This window comes from Camelus ferus, chromosome 15 (assembly GCF_009834535.1).
Source record: "Camelus ferus isolate YT-003-E chromosome 15, BCGSAC_Cfer_1.0, whole genome shotgun sequence".
Lineage (NCBI taxonomy): Eukaryota > Metazoa > Chordata > Mammalia > Artiodactyla > Camelidae > Camelus > Camelus ferus.
This window is the reverse complement of record NC_045710.1, coordinates 26,154,511-26,182,101: the sequence shown is the minus strand read 5'-3', so window position 1 is coordinate 26,182,101 and position 27,591 is coordinate 26,154,511. Positions and strand designations below refer to the sequence as shown.

The window sequence follows — 27,591 nt, the reverse complement described above, 5'->3', positions numbered from 1 at the left end:
CCATTGTTACAGATCCCACAACACGTTATTCTTGCTTTTAACAGTAAATTGTGTTTTTTAAAAATTAAAACTAAGAAAAACGATCTTTTATATTTATCCACATAATTAGCATTTTCAGTACTCTTCATTATTTTGTGTTAAATCTGAATTGTATGCAGTTTCTGTGTCTTCATTTAGATTTTTCTCTTGGTTTTCAGCAGTTTGAATATCATGTGCCTTATTGTGGTTTTCCTTCTGTTTTGTTGCTTTGTCTTGAGACTAGTTTCCTCAACCTTTGAGACTTTTTATATTCATTGAAGCTTCTTTTAGTCTTTTCCTGTGTGTCATTTTTACCACCCTTTAAAAATTCTCCTAAACATGTTACTTGCTTTCCTCCTCATCTTTCTATGTAATCCAGACTTTCACTTGAAATATGTAGTGCAATAGAAAAGTTTTATTTGAATTGCCTCCATGTTGTGCCATGACCACATCTGAGCTATTGCATTTTTTAAAAACCATTTTCAATCCCAACCTACTATTGAAAAAGGATTAGAGTGTGAACTAAGCTCCTTGTCAAAGTTTTCCGTGATTCAGTAATTTTTGATAAGTTTGGTTATCAATTGGTTGGTTACAATCAAATGAACAAGCACTACATATACTTTGACAAATGCAAACTTTAATGTTTGTGTCTTTTTCCTACAAAATCTTATCCGGTCTACTTTTAAACAGTACACAGGAATATTTTCTGATTACCCCTCAGCATTTCCTGATGACCAGCTTTTTAAAAATTTAGGATCAGAATTTTCAGTTTGTCATATTTATGCTAAAATGGCTAAATTTTCAAAAAAACTTATTACCAGGTCATATGTTGTAAAGGATCAAGATTCTTAAATGTTTACAAAGTCAATGTATGTGGTTGCAAGCTTATTTGCAACTTAAATGTCACTGACTTTGTAACAGTGGTTTCAGCAGTAGCTGCACCTGAGAATAACCAGGGCGCTTAACAGACCCTTTCCTAGACTAGTGAAGTCATGCTTTCTGGGGGTGGAGAGTTTGTCTAAGAGCTCTATCTGTGTTTCTGAAGAGCAACCAGAGTCAAGAATCTCTCTACTCCAATGGAAATCAACAACCATAAATGACTAGATAAATAATAATTTGAAGCTATTTTTTCAGGTATTTAAATTGCATATTTTGTTGTGTGAGTTTGCCATCAGTTTTCCACATACTGAAAATACAATACTATATTTTTAAAACATTTTGTAATTAAAAATTCAGTAAGATCTACATCTGATTATATAGATTAATATGATAGTTGAAATTTTTATATTAAAAAATGCTAGAGATTTTATTTCTTCACCTGGGGAAATAACCTGAGTTGCTAGTACAGTGCCCCACCACCACTTTGATAGCTTGTAGCATGAGTAAAGCAAGATGCCTTTAACATTCTCAGTAGTCAGTGGGAGAGCAGAAACCCATCTATTTATGCATATATGGACTCTTCTTTTTGTTCATGGTCAAATGAATAAAGCTTTATGCTTCTACTTCCTAGTGGTGCTCTAAATTTTATATGAGCTAGACCAGATCGTTCAAGAAATTCATGGTGATTTCTGTTCTGTCCTTGGCATTTCACCAGACAGACGTTTTTGGTTGCTTGCAATGAGCAGGTGACAGAAATATGTGATTACTTACGTAAGGTATTATTGCAGGAATACTTAGAAAAAATGCTGATAATTCCCAAAGGTATGTCTCTGGTCCAGATTCCTTCCTAAGCTCCCGGAATGCCATATTCTGTCTCATTACTTGGTCTTTGTGCCTGCTGTTCCTTTCCCTGGAAAACCCTTCCCCCGACACATCCTCTGCTTAAGCCTCCAGGAAGTCTTTTCCTGACATCTGGGTTAGGTGCTGGTATCCCGTATAGCCTGTATTTTAACTTTCATCATATTGATTGCAATTGTCCCTTTACTTGAGAGTCTCTGCTGTGAAACTAAGCTCTATGAGGTCAGGAACCATGTCCATAGTAGGTGCTCAATAATTATTTCTTGATTGAATAAATAAAGAATCCATACGAACCAGTATACTATGGTAGTTAAAAATCGGAATTTTAGAGTCAGTCAGATTTGGTTTTATCTCCCCCACATACTAGTTCTGTAACCTTGGTTTCTTATCTGGAAAATGAGGTTCAAAATAATACTCGTGGTTTTGTTGTGTGTAAGTGTGTACACATAATTTCGTGGTTTTGTTGTGTGTAAGTGTGTACACATGTATGTATATTAAATGATATATTTATAAAATGCTTAGCCCAGCACCTATCACACAATAAATGTTAGCTTATCAATAATATTACTTGTTAGTCTCATCATAGTGGCTTCTAAACTGAACAAACAAAACCTTAGCCACACTGTACTTTGGAATCTTCCCTGTTGAGAGTTTGTTGGAAATTAGTAGTGATCCAGAAATAACTGAAGCTACTGCCAGTTAAGTTTATGTTAACTTTTGGTTTTGTGCTTTATAGAATATACATCCATGTCATAATCTATTTTCTACTGTGTGGAAGACAGCTGATGCCTTCCTTGATCTATATGGGTAAATTATTCACAGTTTTCTATTAGTTCTACTAATGCTTTTTATTGATGCAGAAAGTTGGAGGTTAATGATGTATCAGTTCTGTGGTTTATTTAATATTGGGCTATATGTGTTAATTTCATTGCACTCTTTTAGATCCTGAAAACCTGTGACTTCTGTCTTAGAATATTGTATATTATATTTCTCAGGGGATAAGGTAGTTCTGTGGTTCTTTAGATCAGTTACAGATGTGACTTCAGAATCATGTAATTTTGAGTTCAACTGATTTAACTAGTTAGTTAATTACTATTCTTAAGCAGTAAGTGAGTAAACATGCTGTTCTGTATTTCTATACACTTGGGCTGTTATATTATATTCTAATATAATAGAATTGAGATATTCCTGGATTGTATAGAACATTCCCAGGGACTAAACTGCCAGAAAGAGCCTATAAAGTAACTATAAAAGTACAAGGAGAGGGGAGTTCATTGAAACTGATCTTTTGATATCACAAAAGGGACATGAAAACTGAGTACCTAAATATTTATGTTACTGAGCCAATAAATCGGGAGACAAGGTGTTGGGGCAAAGAATAACAACTTTATTCCAAAAGCCAACAGACCGAGAGGATGGCCGACTAATGTCTTGGAGAACCTATCTTCCTCAAGTCAGAGTACAGGGCTCCTTAAAAAAGGGGAGGGGAAGGGCTGTTGTTGTTGCAAACTTCTTGGTGTAGGAATTCTTTGTTCTTGCAGCTGTCCACCTGGGTCAGGTCCAAACCTCCAACAAAACACATGTTATTTTCTATACTGCAACTTGTTATCTTTATATAAGTGCATAAGTGTTAATATCCTTTTACAGAAAGTGCAGAGCTAGCAAACACTAAACCTACAAAACAGGGCACAGGGTTAAAGCCAAAGGAACAGATCTAATATGGAGTCAGATTTGTTCTTTTCTATTACATTTCCATTAGGAAAAAATAGATTTAAGGTATTTATTGATAATTATCTTTAAGAAATGAATGAATCCAAATATGAATTAAATTTAAAATTTTTTGTGGAATATTTAAGAAAAAGACTTTGTGAAATAAATATATTATCATCTTCCTGAAAAAGGAAGGAAGACTGATAATGTATGATTTTATTTCCCAAATTAAATTACTTTTCCATTCAGAACTTTATTGGGAATCTTTTTACCCTGACAATGTTTATCTGAAGTTTATTGCGGAGAAAAAGTAAAACATTAAGTTAAAAATCTGAAAAGTAAGAGAGAAAGGGAAGAGAAAAACTATAATAACTGAAACCAAATACTGCTAAAATAATAATAGATTCATGGTATTTCAGTATATGCCAACGGAGGCATGAGAAATAGAAGAGGATGATTTTAAATCTGAGTTTAGAAAATTTGTTGAGAGTTGAAGGGTCATTAACATAGACTTCCACTTAATACCTGACACCAAGATAAATTTCAAAGGATTAAAAATGAGAATTCAGATTAAAGGAAAATTAGAATAAAGTAAAATTGAATATTTATCAGACTTATGGAGAGTGGGTATCTCACGTTCAGAACAATAAAAGAAAACAGAAGGGAAGAGAGCAGTTTGCAAATTTGAATATTCCAAACTGTAACATTTACATCTATAAAAATAATAAACAGGAATAAGTTTGGGAAATGTTTACAAGTATTGTATAATTTTAACATCTTTAATTCTGTAAAGACTCTTATTGGTAAGAAAAACAATAAAAATATATTTCACAAAAATATTATATTAGTAAACAAGCATGTGGGAGAATGTTCAAAACAGTAGTAATTAATACAGAGTAGGTTTTATGTGTTCAATAGGGGAGAAATGAAATTGGTATTTCCAGCATGGGTGGGGGCATGGTAAAACCTCATAGACATAGAGAACAGTCAATGATTCCAGGCTTATAAAAGTTAAAAACAGGGTCAAATTCTAACTAACACAGATAATAAAAAACTTATACACTGAGATTTTTTTTTTGTCCCCAAGAATTTATCTCTGTAACCAACAAATCATTTATAGTAGAGCTTTGCTTAAAACTTGGATGTGACCAAAAGTGGTCACTCTTTGAATTCAGTCCAATTTCATGACACATCCTGAGGGTGGAGTGGGTGGAGTTTCTTTTGTTGTTGTTGTTGTCTTTAACTTAAGCCAAAAAGTTAGCTTCCTTTTTTTTTTTTTTTTTTTTAAGATTTGAAATGCTTCCAACATTTGTTACATTGAGATTGTTGCTGTCTTATTCCTCTTTCTGTCCCCCAAAATGCCTTATACTCAGTAGACATCTAAGGACACATTCTACCTGCTTTTGCTGCTAAAAACATGATACTGTAAATAATCTGTGGTGGTAACTACTTCCCTTGATGAAATGATTTATAGTTGTTAGAGCTGCAGAGAGAAAGGAATGAGCACATAAGCACCAGTATTCTTTCCATCCTGTTTGATTTATCAGTGTCTTATTTGTGCCCAGCCTGCTCCCACTAGTTTAGATTGTCAGATAGCTAGTTTCTAGAGTTCTGTTTTCCTGGGATTGTGCGAAAGGCCAGGTTCTTCTGGAATACTCTGAAATTCTCGAAGTTATTCATTCGCTCTCTGAGGATATCAGTGAACTTTTTCCTTATCCCTTGTAAGAATGTAGATTAGTTCTATTTTACTGACAAATACTACAGCCCTAGTATCTAATTCTAATGTATAAGATTAAGCCAGTGGTTCTCAACTGAGTTGACCCCTGCCCCTCCCCCGCCAGGGGATATTTAGCAATGTCTGGAGATGTGGTTTTTTGTTTGTTTTATTTTTTGGTTGTCACTGGGAGGAGAGGGAAGTGCTACTAGCATCTAGTGGACAGAGGGGCCAGGATGCTGCTATAATGCACAGGAGAGTTCCCCTCCCCCCAACAAAGAACTATCTGGTCCAAAATTCCACCAGGCTAAGGTTGTATATCTCTAAGTTAAACTATATAGAAATAGAATTTCTAAAGTTTGGAGAAACCGAAAACTTCTGTTAGTAGTATTGTAGGATCTTAGGAAATTAGTGGATGTGAGTATCTTCTGGATGTGATTATCTTCTAGATGTGAATTGTAGCTTTAAAATAGGATTCCTAGTTCAGCTTGGATGTGTTTATTTTAAGAATAGTACACAGCCTCCATTATGGGTATGGATATAGTTAAACAATGGAAGTAGATTTTTACCTGTGTATATTAGATTTCTGTATCTTCATACTGGTTTATAGAGCAAACTTAACAAGAAGTAGGATCTCTTCCTTCTAGGAGTTTATAGGCTAATGGGAGTGCTTTTTATACTGACGAAACCCAAGGAACTAGTGGGACTGGCAATCAGGAGAGCAAGAAGGCAGGCAGATCCGAGCAGTAGGTAGAACTGGGATTGAGCCAAGCAGAAATTGGCTGATCACATCTCTGCTGGGAGGCTACTACCAGAGAATCAGATGACAAATGAGCCACATCCAAACTGAGAGAGCAGGCCTTGCCCATCTAAACAGAGATTTGTTCGTGCATGGATTCCTAATGTCAAAATTACATTAGCATTTAAATCCTTACTCTTATTTTTTGCTATTGGTAGATATTAAAAAAATAATAATCCGAGAAAGATGTAGCAGTGTTTTCAAATCAAGAGACCCAGGTGATTTTGATTCTTTAACTTTCTTGAGGGGTGTGTGTGTGTGTGTGTGTGATTAATAGACCCTTTTCTAAGTCACTGAACTTCTGATCCTGATCTGTAAAGCTAGTGTCATAATACCTACCACCATTTTTTTTAAACCTACCTCCATTTAAAAATTATAGTAATTAAATGTAAAGCCCTTAATACATTGTCTGGCACATAATTAGTACCCTCAAAGTAGTAATATTCATGGTTTTAAAAATTTCTTTAAATCTGTAAAGATCATTGATCCTGTAGTGTTCTTAAAAGTTTAATAAATACCAAAGCATGTATAGCATTCTTCCAACACAGTGACATTGCTTTACTCTTGCTCTTTGATTTTAGTATTAAGCACATGACAAACTGAAAAAGAGATCAAGAGTTCATTTTGTTAGAGGACTGGGATTACTTGTTTTAGGAATTTTGAGGAAATTAAATGAGATAGCCTGTGTCCACTGCTTTGCATAATGCCAGATGTGTAGTAACTACTACCCTCAATGAATGTTAGTTTCCCATCTTCTTTCTCTCATACTGCCAAGAGACTTAGAAATACCACTATAATGCTACTGCTATTGTGTTAATTTGTTGAATGGACATAGTAGATGTAATTGGAGGGAAAAAAAATTGGCAGACAGCAATTCATTTTAAGCTATAATGGTGTTTACTGACATTGAAATGATTCTAACTAAGCTGACGGTCTGCTTTTAACTAATTTAAAGCGTTTGTTTTTAGTTTTGACCATTTACATGACACTAGACCTGAAGGCTCTTTGTTTATGTATCCTAATTTAGGAGTGATTTTGGTCTATTCTTTGACTTGAAAACATTGTCTCTGCAGACAGTTAGTAGGTATAATTTTTAGGTCCTGCCAAAGTAGAGGGAAAACCCCAGCTGTATCTTTTGTGTTCTAGAAACCAGTTGTCATTCTATGTTGGTTTTTTTTTTTTCCAACCCATTCTTTCCACTACAGCTGTGTTGCAGTGGCTAGGTGACATCCTAGTCTTTACCCTAGCCCTACGTTTTTTTTTTCTTGGCAGAACAGTGTCAGGCAGCCATTAACTAATCTGGAGGCTCAAACTAAACTGGAAGGTTTTTTGTTGTTGGTTTTTTGTTTGTTTTTAAAGTGCATGGTATTCAGGTTAAGACCTTGGCTAGAATAGAAAGTTCTAGAAAGTTTAAGTTAAAGATATTCAGAGCTAATTAAAAACAAAGAAAACGGGAAAAGATTGCTCTCTTTGTGTCAAAGAGAAATGATGTTAAATGAAGCAACTTCTCTGATATGCCATATTCAGAAAATCCTATTAGAGATCAGTGATGAAATTCAGATGAAATTATTATATTGAATAATTTTTTCATTGATTCATCTAGACTTCAGTACCTTCTAATCTGTTTATAGAAACAGTCTTTGAAATTCTTCTCTTCAGTTAGATACTTTACTAAAAAGTGATGTTAAGGTAATAATTATGTTTATTTCTGGGAAATCTATTACTGTTAAATTAGTTACCTTTGCTCCATAGTCAACAACTTTTTTCAGTAAGTGCCTGTTAAATACTAAGTCCTAGGTGCTGGGCATCCAGTAGGGAACATTGACAAAAGAGAACGCCCTTGCCCTCATGGAGCTTATTTACTGTTATCTGGTTTATTATTAGAAAGACTTTTGGTGAAGATTTGCATGGCTTCAAATTTTAAAATGACTAGTATTCAGTTTTTTAAATTAAGTAAATATGAAAAACCTGTGGTGCTAAAAATGTTCTATATCTTGACCTGGGTGGTGCTTACGTGGGGGAGACAAGGTGTATAGTTATCTGCCTTCTAATTAACATTAGTGTACTTTACTCATACTGTGATTAAATTTTTTAAATAAATTAAGTATACATTTAAACTCTAATGGTTTCCCATTGCACTTCTTTTTTTCTTTTTTTTAATTGAAGTGTAGTCAGTTTACAATATTGTGTCCCATTGTACTTAGAATAAAACATATATACCTTTTTTAAAAGTGTATCGTGGTAAATTACTTGTTCAGATAATGTTAAATTCTGAAGTTGTTTTGTTACTATGTAAAAATTGTATTTGACCAAGTAGAATTACAAACTTGAAAACTTTCTACCTTATCTAACATTTTATTGACAGAATTTTAATGACATGGACTTTAAAGCTGTTCACATTAAATAGCTCTCAAAATACAGTGTTAATTTGGAGAAATTTTATTTGCAAGTATTAGAACCTTTAATTTATGACAGGTGTAAGTTAATACCATAAAAATAACTTCCACAAAATGGTTATAGAAAGATAAGATGATCTGTTTTTTATTCTTGAAGCCACCTTTAATCTAAAAAAAGACAAGTCTGAAGTGGGCAAAGTGAGTGCGTAAGGGGTGAGAATTTGATAACATTATGATGAAATTCTGTTGCTTTCCCATATGGACTGGGAACAGACTTCATTTTGCACAGTCAAGAGAACTCATTGGCACAGTTTATAGAAAGCAAATCCAGAAAAGCCTGGGGAAATTTGGAGAGAGGCCAAACCAAAGGCCTCTTTGCTTCTACCCTGCTCGCTCTTTTGCTGTTTCTTTCATTTCCTCTTTCTTCTTTTAATCAAGGCTGAGGTAGGCTAGGGAAGGAAATACGGGCATGTCTAGTTTTCAGAAGGTTGTCAACTTCCTTCCACATTTTCTAGTCCCTCTGTGTTCCTGTCTCCTTCATTTCCTAGAGCAGGATTTCTCAACTTGAGCACTGCCGACATTTTGGGCCAGAGAATTCTTTGTTCTGTGGAGTGTCCTGTGCACCGTAGGATGTTTAACAGCATCCCTGGCCTGTAACCACTGGATGCCAGTACCACAAGTTGTAACAACTAAAAGCATCTCAAGACATTGCCATATATCTTCTGGGAGGCAAAATCACCCCAATTGAGAACCACTGTTCTAGAGGAAGAAACAACCAGTGAAAATTACTGACAGTTACTAAGCGTGTTACCACCTCTGTAGCTCTTCTACTAATCTTGTTCCCTATCACAAGTAGCTATTTTTTCTTTTTCCCATGAGAATAGAATGTTTAGAAGGTATTATACCATTTTATTAGGTAAGACTTATATGCTGAGATGATTAGTAGAAAGGAGCCCATTGAAAGTTGAAAATTCACAATATAATGCAGAATTGATTTTCTTCATTAGTTTGCTAGAATATTTCTTCTTCTTAAAAGTTATTCACCTGAAAGAGGGAAAAAAGTTCTTTTCCTTTGTTCTTTATTCTGCTGGAGTCTGGCTTAGGAAAATAAGCCATTATCTTAGAAAAGCTCCCTTCTTCTGCCTAGGGATTTTTACTGGCATGTATCATTTTGAGAAACCCAACATATATTCTGTTATATATATAGGGTTTTGTTTGTGTTTTTTGATAAGTTGTTTAAGACTTATTAAGGATTTCCCACATAGTGAGAAACATTCTGAAGAACTGTTGGATTTGGAGTTTAAAGGTCATCAGTCCATTAAACAGGCAAATATAAATAGCTAATTTATTAAAAGCATAGATGTCTCGTAAGCATATGAAAAATGTTCAACTTCACTTCTTATAATTAGAACTATACTGAATCACATTTTTAACCTAAAATCATCAAGTTTGATAATATACTTGCTGCAGACTGAATTGTGCTCCCCCTCCTCCCCAATTCAGAGGTTACAGCCCCAACCCCCAGTGTGAATGTATTTGGAGATAGAACGTTTAGGGGGTTATTAAGGTTAAGTGAGATCATAAGGTTGGGGTCCTAATCCAGTAGGATTGGTGGCTTTAGAAGAAAAGAGAAAGAGATTGCTCGCTATCCCCAAGTGCATCTGAGGACACAGTGAGAAGGCTGCTGTCTGCAAGCCAGGAGAGGGTTCTCACTAGAATTTGACCATGCTGGTACCCTGATCTTCCACTCTAGCCTCCAGCAATGTGAGAAAATAAATTTCTGTTTTTAAGCCACTCAGCTGTGGTATTTTGTTACATAGCCTGAGCTGACTAGTACAACACTAAAAGAAGATGATGTTACTTTTGGAAATATAAATTGGTATAGTCTCTGTAAAGAACGTTTTGGCAATGTCTAAAAATGTCAAATATGCATGTCCTTTGACCTAGCAAATCTACTTCTAGGAAATTATTCTCATACACTCAAAAAGTAGAAAAAGATATGGGTGTATAAGATTATACATTGGGTATTGTTTGTAATAAAAGATTTGAAACAGTAGCTATGATTCATATGGCACTTAAAACTTACCAGGAGTTCTAAGCTCTTTACATATATTCACTTAATTTTTATAACAGTCTTGTGAAGTGGGTACTATTGTACAGATGGGGAAACTGAGGTTAAGCAACTTAGCCAATGTTGTATACCTAGTAAGTGAAATGAATTAGGATCTGAAATGCAGTTTAGCTTTAGTTTTACTCCTTAACCAATATCCCATCAGGGGGGAACTGGTAAAATAAAACTGCAGTTGTAAAAAAAAAAAAAAAAGAATAAGAACGTTCTTTATATACTGTTATGAAATGATCTCTAAAATTTACTGCCAAGTGAAAAAAAAAAACAAGATGCAGAACACCTTTTAATAGTGTGCCACCATTTGTATAAAATGAGGAAAAGATACATCCATGTCTACTATCTATGTATAAAACACTTTCAGAAGGATACTGAGAAAATTGATAACATTGTTGACTGTGGCAGGGATAACTGGGCAACCAAGGCATAGATTTTGCATTCTGCCCTTGTACTTTTAAAATTTTGAACTGTGTCAGTAAATTGTGTGTTTAAAAATAAAATTATATTCTAAAAGAGGGTATATTATATCTCAGAGTATAAATGTCCATGAGTCCATACTGATAAATGTATTTTATATATGAATAAATAAATAAGAGAAAATAGGAAAAAACCCCATGCAGAAAAATTTCAAGCAATTTATGTAGATACTCTGCTTTCAAGGAGAGGGAACATACATAACTTGTCATTCCTTAAGTGTGCGTTGCACATAGTGATTTACTTCCAAAGAGTAATGGTATCAGTGGGAAGAGGGAATAGTTCTGTAGTGAAGAAACCTGGCTATCTCACCCAGATGATCAAGGTCTACATCAGTGGTGGTAAATCATGTTCGTAGTAGGTACACTTGATATGATGTGATAAGGATGGCATTTTACCTCTGTGGTCTTCTTCCCCTAACCCCGTAACTCTAATGAGAAAAAAATCAGACATGTGGGGGAGCTGACAAAATGGACAGTACTCCTCAAAACAGATTAAGGAAATCTGAATAAAATGTGGACTTTAGTTAATAATAATGTATCAATATTTGTTCATTAAGTATAACAAATGTACCATAATGTGAGATGTTAATAATAGGGGAACCTGGGTATGGAATATATGGGAACTCTGTACTGTTATCTCAGTTTTCTCTGTAACTCAGACTATTAAGAATAAAGTCTAGTTTTTTAAAGAGTATATCATAAATGTACTGAACAATATAAAGGTAAATTTAAAATTCAGGTGTCTGTGTCCTACTCCCCTGAGCTTAACTATAAACCTGGGAAGAGGGCCTTAGCATCTTTTGTTGAAGGTTTCTAGGTACTTTGCGTAAGTGGCAGACGTCTTTGCCACAGGCATTTTTACTACATTTATTTTGACCATGTGACTAGTTGGCAGTAAGGCAGTTTTGCTGGAAAAGATAAAATAACAAAAAAATGAAAGACGTTAATAGGGACAAAATGAAACATGAAAAATGAGTAACAAAATTAAAAAGACTATTATGAAATATAAATATTTAATGCATTTCCAGTGTGTGTAAATTCATGACATTTCCGCACAAGTAACTGCTTTTATTTTGTGAGTTGTGCCTCAGCACTTGTCTTCTAGGTCTTTCATTCACATGTACTATAGTACTATGTGATCGCAGTTGGTTGAGTCTGTGGATGTGGAACTGCAGGCACAGAGGCAGACTGTCAAGTTATATGCGAATTTTTGACTGGGCAGGGGTTGGCACTCCTAGCTCCTGCATTGTTCAGCTGTATTACACACGTTTTTGCTTATTGACTCATCTTCTTGTTCAGCATCATACTTTTTAGCTATAATTTCTTCCTTCCTTGAGAGAGGTGTTAGTTTCCAGATACTAGGATGCTTGTTTGCTTACTGTGCTTTGTATTGTGTTGTGAAAGCCTTCTGCACTGTTACTTGTATCATGTCTATTAATGGATATTCCAAAGTTCAGTGAGAAATGGGGGATCAACTCTGCACCTTTGACACCCTCTTAAGAAGTGTATTTCAAAATAAACCTGCTCTTGGGGCAAATCATTCTCATCCATCAGCTCGATAAAGACATCAGTAATGTTGCTAACTGGAAGAGATGCTAATGCATTTCAGCCAGTTGAAACCAACCTGTCAACCAGTTACTTTATTTTCCATGGCAAATTTGCCTTATGGCCAATTAGTTAAGTGGCAAAAATACTTGCTGCAAAGATGTCTGTGGCAAAGATACGGTGAAAATACCAGATGTGGTTTTAAGCTTCACAGATGATTCCAGTGTGTGAGCAGAGCTGAGACATTGTCTTAGGAATTCACTCCTGCTTAAAAAACAATTTCTGAATTAAAAAAGATAATGAACAGTCAATTCCTGTATATTCAAATCATTAACAGAGTTTTGTTTTTTGGTTTTTTTTGTGTTTTTCCTCAGTACAGTTGTTTAGATTTTTTAAGGTGTGTGCTCATGGTTTGTTTCCTTATTTCTTTTTAGATGTTCATCTTTAATATACTGATGCCTCATAATATTTTTAAAGCTTGGCCACATTGTTTCTTGATGTCCAGTGGCAATGTTTAGTAATCTCTCTGGCTTTTTTTCAGGCCACATTTTCTGTTACTTCAGTTTGTGGGGACTCTCATTGTCAGATAATGTCTAAATATTCTACCAAACACACCTATAGATCATAATCATGAATAGCAGCAATCTCTTTTTCATAGGCTAGTTATTACATTTCTGCCCTCTTGGAATTCTGTAATTTCTCAACCATATAGTTGAATATAGTCTGTAAACATTTGCTAGTCTAGAAAGTTACTTTATTCCTTATCACTGAAGTCTTTCCAGCTTGGTACACAAATGCTTATCTTAAATAAATATCCTTAATACTTTGTATAATTCTTTTTGTTTGCTCTTTAGTCTCTTAATAATGCTAATAGAATTCATTAGATCATGTTTATCAAGAAGATTGTTTTATATCTACTTTTTCTAAGCCATAAATTTTTTTCTTTTAGTATTTTTCTTCTCTCATTGATGTGTTTATTTAATTTTTTAGTTATAGAGACTTCTAGTTTGGTCAAAATAGCATTAATGATGCATATAATTTACCAAAAGTAAGTTTCTAGAAGGAAGTATCCCTTGTTGCCTTGCTTTCCATCTTACTCTGTAATCCAGACCCTGATACCTCTTTCCTGACCGTTAGCTTCTGCCTTCTTTAGGAGCTTGCTCTGGTTTCTTCCTTTTCCAGTCCCTGCTGTACATTGCTGTCAGCTTTATAAAACACAGTTTGATCATGTTACTGCCTTGCTCTGGGAGCCTTTGTCTCTCCTCCTTGGATATAGGATAATATGAACCACTAGTGTTTATTGATCATACAGAGTACTGAATGTTTTATAGCCATCAAGTAATTTAATTTTGACAAGAACTATATACAGCTAGTACCCCTGTTATTCTCAATTTATAGAGAAACTGAGCGTAGAGAGGTTAAGCAGTTTATCTAAGATGCTATAGTTAATAGGTTGCAAAGCTTGAACCCAGCTCTCTTGAGTCCAAGTCTTTGTTTGGCTCTTGCTGGGCTCCTGTGTGCATTTTTGCCCTCTTTCTACCCACTGTCCCTCTGCCCCCACTACCTCCTTCTTCAGTCGTAGGGGTCCACTTACTTACTTTCTCTTACCTACCTTGTATTTTCTCAGTGATGACTCTTACACTTCTACTTTCACTTTCTGCCCATGGAAACCTTACTTCTCTTTTTTATGATTCTGCTTAAATATCACTGTTAAAGTGATAGTCTCCCTTCTCGATTAAAGTTTTTTATTCCCTCTTCTAGAATTTTATTTTTCATTCTTGGCATTTCCTTATCATGTTATATATTTGTTTTTATTTCCATCTTTCTACTAGATTGTAAGCCCCTGGAAGGCAGGGACTGAGTGTCTTACCTTTACAAACTGTAGGGCCACTGCCTAACACTTAGAAGATGTGCAAAAATATGAATTTTTAAGATCAGTTTTATTCATATGAATATTTTGTTAGAGATTTTATACGGATGAGATGTGGGGTTCTTTATTAATCCTTAAAAATCATTGCAACCAAGTTATGGGAATGTTTTCTAATTTAATAACAACTAAATAAATTAAATTTTAAATTAAAAGTTACTGAAAATTTTTTGATTCCATATTTTTACTCTTCAATGGGAAATTCTTACGCTGTTGGATATATGTTTAAAGTATATTATAAAGTTTTATAAATATTGTTGGTAACTCAAATAATTGAAAGAATTAGTCTTGTAAAACTAAATATTTCTGCACTTTTCCATTATGTACTCAGGTTTAAAAAATACAAATAAACTCAAATTTCTAATTGTCATTACTTTCAATTTTTAAAAATTTAACTTTTTCCCCCAAATTGAGACCTTTTTAGACATATATACTATAATTTTTAATGGGAAAATTAAGGTCAGAAAATAAGATGAAACTCAGTTGGTATCTACACCTAAAACACGTGCCATAAGATCCTAGACTGATGCTAGAAGTGGGCTACAGATTTGGCTTGGCCTGTTTCAGTGGCCAAAGTAAACAAGTCACATGATCAAATCGTTCGTATTATAAAACCAACCGGAGAAATTTCTTTTGTGGGTCCGTACAAAGTAAGAGCTACTATGTGAAGTAGGTGGACCATCCTCAGCAACATCACTGCAATAAATGTGGTTACAGTTTAGTGTGATGGGTACATACCAGGCCATTCGGTGTAGGCCAGTGACACAGTTCATTAAAGGATATGCTATGAGGAGTCAAATAAATCAATGAGAATACGCAATTTTGAGATCAAATAAAGAAATCTGAAATATCTAGAGCAGCATTTTCTAAGACACTGGGAGTTCAGAAAATCATCTTGTTTTTTAATTGTTTTAAAAATTAAACATGTATTTTGTAAACCAAGTACTTCAAATTTTCTCTTAAATAACTTTATTAACTATAGAAACTTACAGAACTCACCTTCATATTTTAGTCTTTCGCATACTAATCCCCAAAGTGTCTCAGCATTGTCGTCACAAATTAGTAGAAGCCTTGATATAGTATACACATAGGGCATATGTGAGCAGATCTGCAAGTCTCCTACTCTCACCAAAGTTTTTTTAAAAAGAAAGATGCCATAAAGAATTATGTATTTGTAATTACAATGAGTAGATTAAAGGAAATACTAGATAAATGCTACAGACTATAGGTGCATTTGGCAAAAATGTTACAGTTGGTACTCTTGTGACTGTAATTTGGGAATTACTGATCTTCTACCAGCAGTATTCAATAGAATTTACTGTGATGATGGAAGTGTTCTATATCTGCACAGTCTAAAATGGTAGCCAGTAGGAAAGGGCAATTGAGCACATGCAATGTGGCTAGAATGACTGAGGAACTAAACTTTTAATTTTATTTAATTTTAATTAACTTAAGTTTAAATAACTGCATGTGGCTGGTAGCTATAACCATATGGGAAGCTCAGTTCTAGAGGACAGGAAAGACTTCCCATCTCTCAGGCTTTGTAAGAATATCATTAGTAAGTTCAAGATTGTATTCTCCATCAATAACTGAATAAAGAAATTCTATACTTCTAAGAGACATGCTAAGATAATAATTATTTATCTTGCTTACTTTTATGTTTTTGAACCTGAAAACTGATCAGGATGTTTGAGTATATGGTTGATCTTTTTGGGTATTAATAGAATTGTTAGCAAGTAAACAGTGTTAGGCTAAAAACTACATTTAAAATTATTTAAGATTGAGACATTTACTTACTAAAAATGACAAGCTGTGGGTATACTGATATAGGACTATTTTCCTGCAGTTTCCAGAGTGTGGATTCTTTGGCATGTATGACAAAATCCTTCTCTTTCGCCATGACATGAACTCAGAAAATATTTTGCAGCTGATTACCTCAGCAGATGAAATACATGACGGAGACCTAATAGAAGTTGTTCTTTCAGGTAAGTAAATAGCTTCTTTTATTTTGTTGCCTTTTTTTTTTTTTTTTTTTAAGTGAGCCTTACTTTTTGTACCAAATGCTATGTTCAGTTTACTTAGTCTCTGTACTATAGTTGCTTACTTCTTTCATCAGTATTAATGGTTACTATATGATTTTTACTTTCAGGAAAGTTATATCACAGATGAGAAAGTAGGAGAATAAGCCCTGAATTACTTGAGTGTTACTAAGCTAAGGGAATTATCAGTTGAACTGGAAGAAGAATATATTCATCTTTGAGTCAAAGAAATAAAACAATTACACTGAAATTCTGTTCCGCTTTCCCCATTTCTGTGAAAAGCATAGAAGAAGAGAACTAGGGTTTAGGAAAGAACATCAGAAAAAAGGAGAAATAATGAAAATGTGAAAGAGGAAACTGCAATACTGGTTAATCCCATAACTTAATAATGCTTTTTCCCTTTTTGTTCTTGATAGACATTTTCTTCTTCTCTCCTTTCCCTCTCATCCGTACTTACCATCAATCCTTCCTTAGCTCCTGCTGTTTCCGATCTCATCCAACAACAGGTGGGCAGGATTGCTAGTGAGGAGTGTAAAGGAACAAAGAATGCATATAGTAGGACTGCAAAATTTCTTGTTTGACAATAAAGGAAGGGGGGAGGGAGAGAAAAAGCAGGAGGGAGAGTGAGAAAGAAGAGATGGAAGAGAAGGAAAGGAAGGAAGCCCAGCCAAAAGTCCAGAGTCCTGCCACCTTTTTTCCCTCTTTCCGAACTCATCTATGCCACCTGTTCTTGAGATCCTCTCTGACCATCACCTTTCCTTATTAGTCCCTGATCCTTCCCATTCATCTCGCGCCTTCACTGATCATTCATCTTCTCCACCAAAACCCCAGATTCTGTACACTTTCCAATCCTTGTCTTCCTTATCACTCCAGAGGAGCTTCATTCTGTACACTTTCCAATCCTTGTCTTCCTTATCACTCCAGAGGAGCTTCACTCCCTGTCCTCCCTGGTGGTCATGCTCACCTCTATTTCTTCTTTGCTCTGGACCATTCATCAGGACACAGGAATATCCACTAATGACTTGCAGGTGGATTTGAGAGGATATCTGATGGTGGACGTATCTGCTACTGGGGGATACAGGGGGAGAAGAGTCTCTTTTTCCTAACCACTGGGGCTATGGAGAACAGACAGAGTGTATCCTGGGATCCTAAGTTAGAACTCAGTGCATTTTCCACAGAAACATTGTTATATGTTAAGTCCCACAGTTTTTTGTTTTTAACTTTAGTGTTCTATTTCCCAGTATAAGTTAAATAGTTCTTAACTAGCTAAAATAGATCTAACAATTATTTACAGTCTTGTCACTGTGAGAGAATGCTTTTGGAGGTCAAATGCCTGCCTGCAGACCTACTTTTGGAGCTCAAATTAATTGAAGCCGTTGAACTTCCTGAAAGAGTTTGAAAACCACACTATTAAATGCTGAAAATTTTATACTTTGATATAAATGAATATGGTCAATGGTCTTAATCTCATCACAATTACAAGCATAGGGTTTATTTGAATGTTTTTCTGTTTTAAAAGCTTTGGCCACAGTAGAAGACTTCCAGATTCGTCCGCATACTCTCTATGTACATTCTTACAAAGCTCCTACTTTTTGTGATTACTGTGGTGAGATGCTCTGGGGATTGGTACGTCAGGGACTGAAATGTGAAGGTATGTGTTCCTAAGTTTTCTATCATTTGAAATAGGATTTCACATTTACATTCTCTAATTATCAGTGAAAGAATAAAATCATTGGTCAGTGACTAGGTTTAGAATTGGAGTGATCTGGTTGTTTTGAATTAGAATTGCCAGGGGGTCGAATGCAGGTGCACATTTCTAATTAGTTCTCTAAGGTCAATAAACTTTTTCTGTAAAGGGCCAGAGAGTACATAGTTTAAGTTTTGCTGGCCATGTGATCTCTGTTATAGCAACTTAACTGCTGTTGTAGCATGAAAATAGACATAGACAAGTTGTAAACAAATGAGCATGCTCTGTTCTAATAAAATTATTTATGAACACTGAAATTTGAGTTTCATATAATTTGCACGTGTCATAGGAGGAATTTTGTACACAGTCCACAGTTTGCTGAAGTTCTTTAAGACAGTGGTTCCCAGACTTCACTGTATATCATGGTTCCCAGACTTCACTGTATATCAGAATCACCTTGAGAACTTGTTGGAACATACTTTTCTAGGTCCCATGCCCAGAGTTTCTGGTTCAGTAGGTCTAGGGTAGAGCCCAATAGTTTAGATTTCTAAAAAAATTCTCAGGTGTTGCCCTGGGGAGCACACTTCAAGAACCACTGCTCTAGCTAACTTAACCTTTCTAAATAAACCTTTCTACACGTTTGCTATTCTTAGCTTGTCTTTTGGGTTCTTCGCTAGGATAACTGTTGCTGCCAGAGAAAATAAAAGAAGAACCTATTTTTCATGTACACATTTACATAGTAAAGTTTTTAATCAGTGTATTTTGTATTTTTTATTTTTTAACCTTTTAAAATATTTTTAGGCTGCGGATTAAATTATCATAAACGATGTGCCTTCAAGATTCCAAATAACTGTAGTGGTGTGAGAAAGAGACGTCTGTCAAATGTATCCCTGCCAGGACCTGGCCTCTCAGTTCCAAGAAACCTCCAGCCTGACTGTGTACCCCTTCTCACTGAAGAGGTATGTATTCTAGGGTAGTAGAAAGGCATTTTACTACTTACTGTGTTTTTGCAGGGTATATGACATTATCCTAAAACCTAAGTTGTGTACTAAAGAATAGTAACATTCCTACACTTAAGAAACTTAAAAGGTATTACTGCAGACAGGGCTTACCAATAGTAACGGACTGCATTTTGTGTACTTTGGGATCACGTCATTACTTGGACCACAAGATCGGTCTCCTAGCCAGTATCTTGACTCCTGGGCTCCATACTTTACTATAGCTTAGTGTAGAACTCTGATTATATCGCTCCCCACTAGGAAACCCTTAAAATCTGTGCTGTTCATCATTCCCTGAACACGCCCTCTCTCTCCTATGTTTGCTCTTGTTAGTATTCATCATATGTAGTTTTCCCAGACCTAGCTCAACAGCTATCTTACCTGATTTTCCTCTTGTCTAGAAGTTATTTTTCTGAATGCCATATCACTTTTCAGACCTCCCTAATGGTATGTGTGGCATTCTACTTAGTATCATAGTGTTTATGTACTAGATTGTCCTCAAAGAGTTCACAGTCTGTTTAGAGAGGACAATGCTCATGTCTTTGTTTGCCCCACCATACCCAGCATCATACCTTGTTCTTTAGTAGGTGCTCAGTGATGAATGGGCATTTGAATGACCCCTTGATCCTTAACAGTATTCCAGTGAGATGGATTAGTAGATCTGTATACCATCAGACAGTTGGGACTCAGAATGGTCAAGTGACTTGACTGAAGTGACATAGCAAATTAGTAAGCAGTATTAGAATTGAACCCAGATCTGATTATTTAAATCAGTGACCTTTCCTAATAATATTGTACCCCACAAAGATAAATGTAATAGATAGAGAGGAAAGAAATAATTACCTTACTCATTTGGTACTACTTTAAATGACTTCCATCCATAGGTTGCAGTCTTGACATTTAGTTATTTCTGTAACCCCTTTGGTCTTTTTATATTAATAGCAAAATCAAACATTTGGACTGTTGTCTTGACACCCTTGTCACAAGATTTTGCTAAACTGAAGCACCAGAGTAAGGAGCTTCTGAAATTCTTTCACAAAAATCCTGTATTTCCATGGGGTGGGTATAGCTCAGGGACGCATACATGCTTAGCATGCACAAGGTCCTGGGTTCAATCCCCAGTACCTCCATTAAATAAATCAATGAATTATTCATCAATCAATCAATCTTAGTCTAAAAAATTAAAAATAAATTAAATAAATAAAAATCCTGTATTTCCATATTGCTTAGCCCTACTATGAGATTTTAAAAATAGAAGAAGAGTGCTGTGGCATTAGAAACTGAGAGCAAAGAGTTATTATATACATATGTAAAAGATTGGTAATAGAAAAGTTAATGCATTTTATACATAAACTGCACTGGAAACTTAGCTGGGATTGGGAACTGAAGGATAAGACATGTTGTTTTGAGAATCCCACAAGTATTATCCATGTGTCTGCCACACCCACTGAGTATTACAAGATTAGGAAATAGCAGGACAGAGCAGATGAGTAAGGTATTAAGTTTTAGTTCATTCGTTTTTATTTTATCCTGAAGATGAAAATTCCTTAGGAAGTGTAAGAAGTCTAGTGGCATGTTTGAATTAGTTATATTGTGCAGAGTATTTTAGAAAAGCAGAAATTGTAGAGTGGGATATCTCAAGGTTACTTTTGTCAGTCAAAGCATGCAATCTCAAAAATGAATGTGTAGTTAGAGACGTGCTAAGAGCTCATGAAGGGAAATCAGAGGGAAAGGAGAATGGGAAAAGAGGACACTTTAAAGGAATGGAGGAGACAGCAGTGAGGAGGTGGGAGCAACCTCAAATCTGAACCAAGTTTGGGGAAAAACTCAAAAGTTCTCACTTGCCAGTCTTCATCCTGGATGCCTGACTAATCCTCACCACAGTCCTGGAACATATAGCTGTTATCCTGATTTCATAGATAAGGAGCGAGGAGGAAAAGTTTCTGAGGAGTCAAGATATTAAACTTCACTGACTGCTGAAATAAGAAAAGGCCAGTTGGGAATAGAAGCCTTTGAATCTAACTCTGAGGTTGTCATTGTCTACATGTAAGAAGGTAGTTTCTGTTAGTGTCTGAAGTCAGTTTAAAGGGAATCAAGTACAGATATGGAAGAGCAGAAGATAGACTGTTCACTGAATTTGTTTGAAATGGGACCACTGAGAATAGAGAAACCAGAATTGAACGATGGCTATTCGGAGATGAGAGAGACCAATGTTCATTGCATACATTTGGGAAAATTCTTGAGGGGACAGGACAGAATCAAGGTACAAAGAAACTGTTGGGTCTAAGTGTACATATTAAAGTGGAGATGTTTCTTTCACTGAATAATATTACAAAGTCAAATGTATATAGTTAGGAAATTGCTACCTTTAAATTCTTTTATTGTCTTTGTAATTATATATAGCTGAGAGTTGGCAATATTTTATAAATTTTGGGGGGAGAAATTCCTTCAGTCAGTGTTCGTTTATACAACCACACTGTGGAAATAATCAGATTACTTTTAGAAAATTTCTGGCTCACATGAATAAGAAAGAAGAATTTAAGCTAAGCAGTAATTTGTAAAAGGGGACATTAAAGCCAGGTAAGCAAAGAACTTTCACTCAATTCTAGTTACTCTAATCTCACTGGTCTCATTTTAACCAAATGCTCTAGATAATTTTACCAACATCCTCCTTTCTCCAGATTTTGATTAAGTCTGCCATCCCCTTCCTGCCCTCCTCCCTCAATACAGTGGTGAGCCGCTGTATTGATGAGATTGTCGTATATGCCCAGGTGTGCTGAGACAGGGAAAAGGTTAAAAATCACTGGACTGCCATATAGAAGACTTTGGTCTAGGTCTTGATTTTAATACTAATGTTTAGGATTATTAATCCTTTTGAGCATATTTTTTTCATATTTAAAGTAGGGGTAACATGAATAACTTCTTGTACGAGATATGAAAAATTAGGTGGTTGCTTCAGGCACAGCCCTCTGAGTATTTCCTTGCACACATGCTGTATACCATGTCCCTGGTACCCTGATCCCAGCAGGATTTGACAAAAAGGTCCATTGGCGTATGAAGAGATCTGTTAGGGAAGTTCTTCCTTACAGGAGTACCCTATATATTTGATGACTGGCTAAATCAGTCTTACTCCATAGTGTGTGTTTTAAACTTGAGACAAACTGAAAGTGGTAGAAGCAGGAACAAGAGAAGCATGGTGTTGCATCACCACTAGACTAGGGAGCCAGGGATGAGCAAAGGCCTCAGACATCCACTTCTAGTTGCCACCGGCTGCTTCATCAGCTCTGTAGAATCACGGTAGTGTTCCTTTTGCTGAAGGTGCTCTGTACGTGGAGGCGGGGTGGGCCAGACCAGAGCAGGACAACTGAAGCATGCAAGTTTGGTTTGGGTTTTAACATTCTTTTCGTACTTTCCTTAAACTTCTTCATAATTTGCTTTAGAACATTTCTGGCTACAGGTTAGTGAAAAGCTATCCATCAGAGACTGTATTTGTGTTCTTTTTATATAGTATTCTCCTCCATTGGTCTGTCTTTTTCTTTTTCCTTCGTTTCCTTCTTTCTGCTTCAAAAAGGCCTTTTATTTTCTCCTCCCTACATTTCTCCTGTACACTTCTTTGTCTCTTGGTTTCTTCTGCTTTCTTTGCTTCCATTGGTTGAATATGCCAATGTAGCATGCTTCAACTCAGAGTTAACAGTCATTACTGGTTATAGGAGGCAGTTCTGACAGTAAAGGTGCAGGCAGCTACAACAAAATCTGTAATACATCTAGATGGTAGGTAGGTATTTGGATTTTGTTCTTGACATGAACTGTATTCATTTTTGTATCCCCGATATATAGTATAGGGCCTGGCCTACAGTAATCAGTGAATGTTGAATGAATGGGATGAGCCACATTGATCTGACTGTAATCTAATTTGGTTATTTCCTTTGTATACATAGAAAGGTCCATAGTTTAAAAATCCACTTATCCCTCAGATTACATAAAAAATTTTAACTAACACTTTCTTTACTTTTCGTTTTTGCTCACCTGAGAGAAAAAACCCAAATAATTAGAAAATACTTTAAATATCAAGGAACTTCTTAAAGCATAATTATTAAGGGTAAAATTGTTATAGCTTTTTATCTGCCATCATTTCATCATTTATATCATCATCATTAATTAAACTTAGATTTTCACATACATACTTTAGTATTTGTTAAAATAAATTTGAAAAACTAAGACTTGTTTTGAAATATTTTCAGACGTTATGTTCAGCATGAGCAGCAGTAACACTTTCTGAATTTACTTTTCCTGTGATTAATTTCTTGGTAAGGTTTTTGAAGGGATTTGAAAGTGTCATAAATTCATTTTAAGATTTTTGTTTTTTATTTGCAAAATGCTGTCTGTGCCTGGCAAATAATAGTTAATCAGTGAATATATGTATGTGAGGATGAAAATCTTTTTTTTTTTTTTTTTTTTAACACAATAGCAAAAAATTCTGCACTTTTCTCATTCAAGGGCTGGGAAATTCAGCTTCCAAAGGAAACTGCTGAGATCCACATTTTTAGATTTTTGGCTTTAGTGTTTGAAATAAATGACTTTTGTGGTCAAGTATTGCTCTTAATACTTTCTTTTTAATACTGACTTACACTTCTGGAAATTACTTATGTTTTAGTCACATGTTCAAGAACCTAGTAAGAGAATTCCTTCTTGGAGTGGTCGCCCGATCTGGATGGAAAAGATGGTAATGTGCAGGGTAAAAGTTCCACACACGTTTGCTGTTCACTCTTATACGCGCCCCACAATATGTCAGTACTGCAAGCGGTTACTGAAAGGCCTTTTTCGCCAAGGAATGCAGTGTAAAGGTAGGATTGGATGTTTTTCTTAAGTAAAATTCATATCTTTTTGTTAGCCAATGTAGGTTTAAAATATTTTTATTTCAGAAGCATTAAGCAAATAAATTGGTCTCATAGTTGTTAACTTAGAAAAGAAAAAATACACATACACAGGTGTTTATTAACGACGACTACTATCCACAACATATGTATTGTGTACCAGGAACTATGCTAAACAAAAATTAGAATGTAAAAGGAAGAACTAGAATTTGGATCTGTAGGTGTGGCTGCTTAACACTTGGCAGTATGGAATGGTTAGTGAGCAAGTAAGCTGATATCTGAGCTTAAGTCCTTTTGATTCCAGAGCTAGACACTACCGAAAATACAAAATAATACTTTCCTGTTTCCGTTAAATAGTCATACATGCACACGTATTCCAAGAGTTTTTTGTTTTTGTTTTTAATTATGTAACTATCAGAGCTATACAAAAATTGTCATTCCAGATAATAGTTACACTGAAAGTAGACAGAATATATTAGAAGCTACTGGAATTATAGTGGGTCACTATGGGGAATTATAAGGACCATCCATATTTGGATACTAACCCAGAACACTATCATAGTATTCTAAAAACATCTCTTAATGAACTAGGTTTTTTAATAGAGTAATGGGATTTTTCCTATAGTTATATAATGTTTTAATGCTTTTTAAAGATAATTTTATCTTTTTGTCTCATAGCTTCTCAACAGTAATGCACAATTATGTGAAAACCAAAGCAGAGAGTTTAAATGTGTTATTAGGCTTTGAGCCAGGATAGGGTATAAGTAATCTGTCTGTAATATTATGTACTTATTTTTCATCTGATTACTTTAACAGTTCTTAATACCATACTTTTTATATAGAACTATTTATGGAATTGAATTACCTATTATCTAGGTAAAACATTAGAGTTGAGGTCTTTGCAACAATAAATCCTGCTAACAATATAAAGCCAAGTAATTATATGTAGATTTAACTTGAGCATATAAGAAAACTTTCCTTGGCATTATATGGCTACACAGGAGACCATCAAATAGAGAACAGGTGGTACATTTGTTGCCAGGCATTTAATAACCATCACACAGGCTTAATGAAATGTTGAAATTTTATTTCAACAGCTTACTTTTGAATATGAGTTAATATATAAATTAATACTTTTAAATACCAACACTAAAGTGTATTGGCAAGCAACCACTAAGGAATGTTTTGGGAAAGAACATTAAGAACAGATGTACAAATTCTAGCCAACAGATAATCTTAGTCAAGGTAGTAACTGGTGCTGTTCTACTGAGCAGAATGGAAGCATTCTAAAACCATGTGCAGAAAAGTACAGTATTTTATACAGAAACTAAAATATATATGTAGATTAATTAATTTTGAAATAAAACCAGTTAACTCTGCCACTCTTTTATTAGTTTAACTTCTTAGAGTTCTGAAAGAATAATGTTTTATGCTTATATTGGTTTAGAAAGAAGCAGGTTATACTTCTGTACAGCTAAGCTGTTTTAGTTATCCATCAAAATAATTATAATTTACTTCAGTGATTCCTATATTTTTATAATATGAATTAAGGTATTTAAAAAGCAAAATAGTCATTTTCATTCAGTTGTCAAGCTACGGAAAAAAAGAAATAGTTAAGATAAAACAGTTACGCTGAATCATTTGAGAAAATACACATTTCTAAGAACAGCTATTCATTCATTCATCTGTTTATTTTCTACTTTGTTACATTAAAATTTCAAGTCTGCTAATATAAGCATATATAAAGTATAAGAAATAATTTGTAAATTAATTAAAATGTGGGTAGGAACACAGAGGGGTAGAAATGCCTGTAATTAGAACCTACATACTTGCTACAGGTGGGCCACAGATTTGGTTCTACATTTGAAAGGGAAAATGGAAACCTTGTTATTTTCACAATTTGCAAGCCTCATGAGAGATAAAGAACGAATTAATGATTTAATGTATGCAAGATATTAATACTGTATATGACTTTTCCTAGGTCCTCTTATTTTAAAAGACATTATTATATAATGTAAGTTTTATCATCCACCAAATTATTAATTTCTTGGAGCTTTTCTAATAATGACCTTTTACCCTGTGCTTTTGGCACAGTACCCAGAATTTTCTTGAATCACAAGGGTTACAAAATTACTCTTAAGTCAAGACATGAAATGATTTTTACCTAGTTATTGCTGGTAGAAGTATTTCAAAGGTAGTGTTTAGACAGTAGTTACAGCAGTGGGTCTCAATTTCAGTGTTACCTAAAGAAGATATTAAAGCACACATTTCATTTCCCAGCTCCTCTCCCAGAGCTGCCAATGTAGTGTTCAGGAGTAGGGCCCAAGAATGTGCATTTCTATCAAGTTCTCAAGTGATGCTGAAGCTGCTGATCTGGTGACCACAGTTTGAGAACCACTAAGTTATACAGATGTACTGAGCAGCTTGGACCTGACTGACAGATCTGCAGTGCTGTCAACTCTGAGGTTCTTGCAGGCTGAAGAACCATTATGTACTGCAAGTGAGAGACCTTGTGCATGGGAAGCTCAGTCCTTCCTTACAAGGTTGTATGGGAAAGCCCATAATTCCTAATAAATTGTTGTAGAATTGCAGTCTCGTTTCTGCTTATGCACCAGGTCCTATTAACTAGGAATTGAAAGTAAGTGCCTGACATATGTTGGAAAAGAATTTAATCAGCCTGAGAAACTCTTAAGGAGGATGTGGAAAGAAGAATGTGAGGTAAAGAAAGGAAACATGGTGCTGCCAGCAACATTTTGGCAAAGCGTTATACAAATAGTATAAAATGTCATTTTATAGATAAAGAAACTGAGCCCTGACGGCTTGAACAACTGTTAAGAAGTTGTGTCGGAGTTTAATCTAATACCTGGGTTCTCGTAAAGGAAAACTTAATTATTTCATCATCATTATTAAGAATACTCTGTGTGAGTAAAGAAAGTCTTTAACCATATTTATTACTGCATGACTTTTTTACATAAATTAATAAGCTGAGTATTTTATTTTAGATTGTAGATTCAACTGCCATAAACGTTGTGCATCAAAAGTACCGAGAGACTGCCTTGGAGAGGTTACTTTCAATGGAGGTAAAAGTCTTTCTCTTAATTTCCATAAAAGATTGGAAGAGATCAGTTTTTTTGTATATTGTCTTTGTATAAGGTTATATTTGTGTATTTTATTTACTTTCTTAACTCTGGCCTTTTTTCAGAGATCAGGAATGGTACACTTTTATTAATTATGCCTTCTTGTCTTCCCCTTAACAACGTACCACTGTAGTCTTATATGGTCAGTCGTGCTGCATAGCTTCTTTTATCTTAGCCATAACAAAACTTATTTTAAAACCCTGCTGTTGTCCCTAGAACTATTTCATAGTTCTAATAATTATTGACTACAGCCAGGCACTGTTCTAAACTCTTTACATATATTGACGTTTAAACCTAAGAAGGACCGTTTGAAGTAAGGACTTACAGGTGAATAAACTTAAGCACAAAAACATTAAATGAATTGCTCAGGAAGTACAACCAATAAGTGGTAGAGTTGGGATTTCAGTCC

General features: G+C 34.9%; 1 protein-coding gene across 1 annotated transcript in view; it reads left to right on the top strand.

Moving 5' to 3' along the window:
• The window catches only part of PRKD3 (protein kinase D3), a 73,160-nt gene that overhangs the window by 19,112 nt on the left and 26,457 nt on the right, over positions 1-27,591 (top strand). Inside the window, exons 3-7 of the mRNA XM_032497349.1 lie at positions 16,294-16,432; positions 18,006-18,137; positions 18,975-19,132; positions 23,826-24,015; positions 27,048-27,125. Of these exons, the coding sequence (XP_032353240.1) occupies positions 16,294-16,432; positions 18,006-18,137; positions 18,975-19,132; positions 23,826-24,015; positions 27,048-27,125 (697 nt within the window). The remainder of the gene's footprint in view (positions 1-16,293; positions 16,433-18,005; positions 18,138-18,974; positions 19,133-23,825; positions 24,016-27,047; positions 27,126-27,591) is intronic.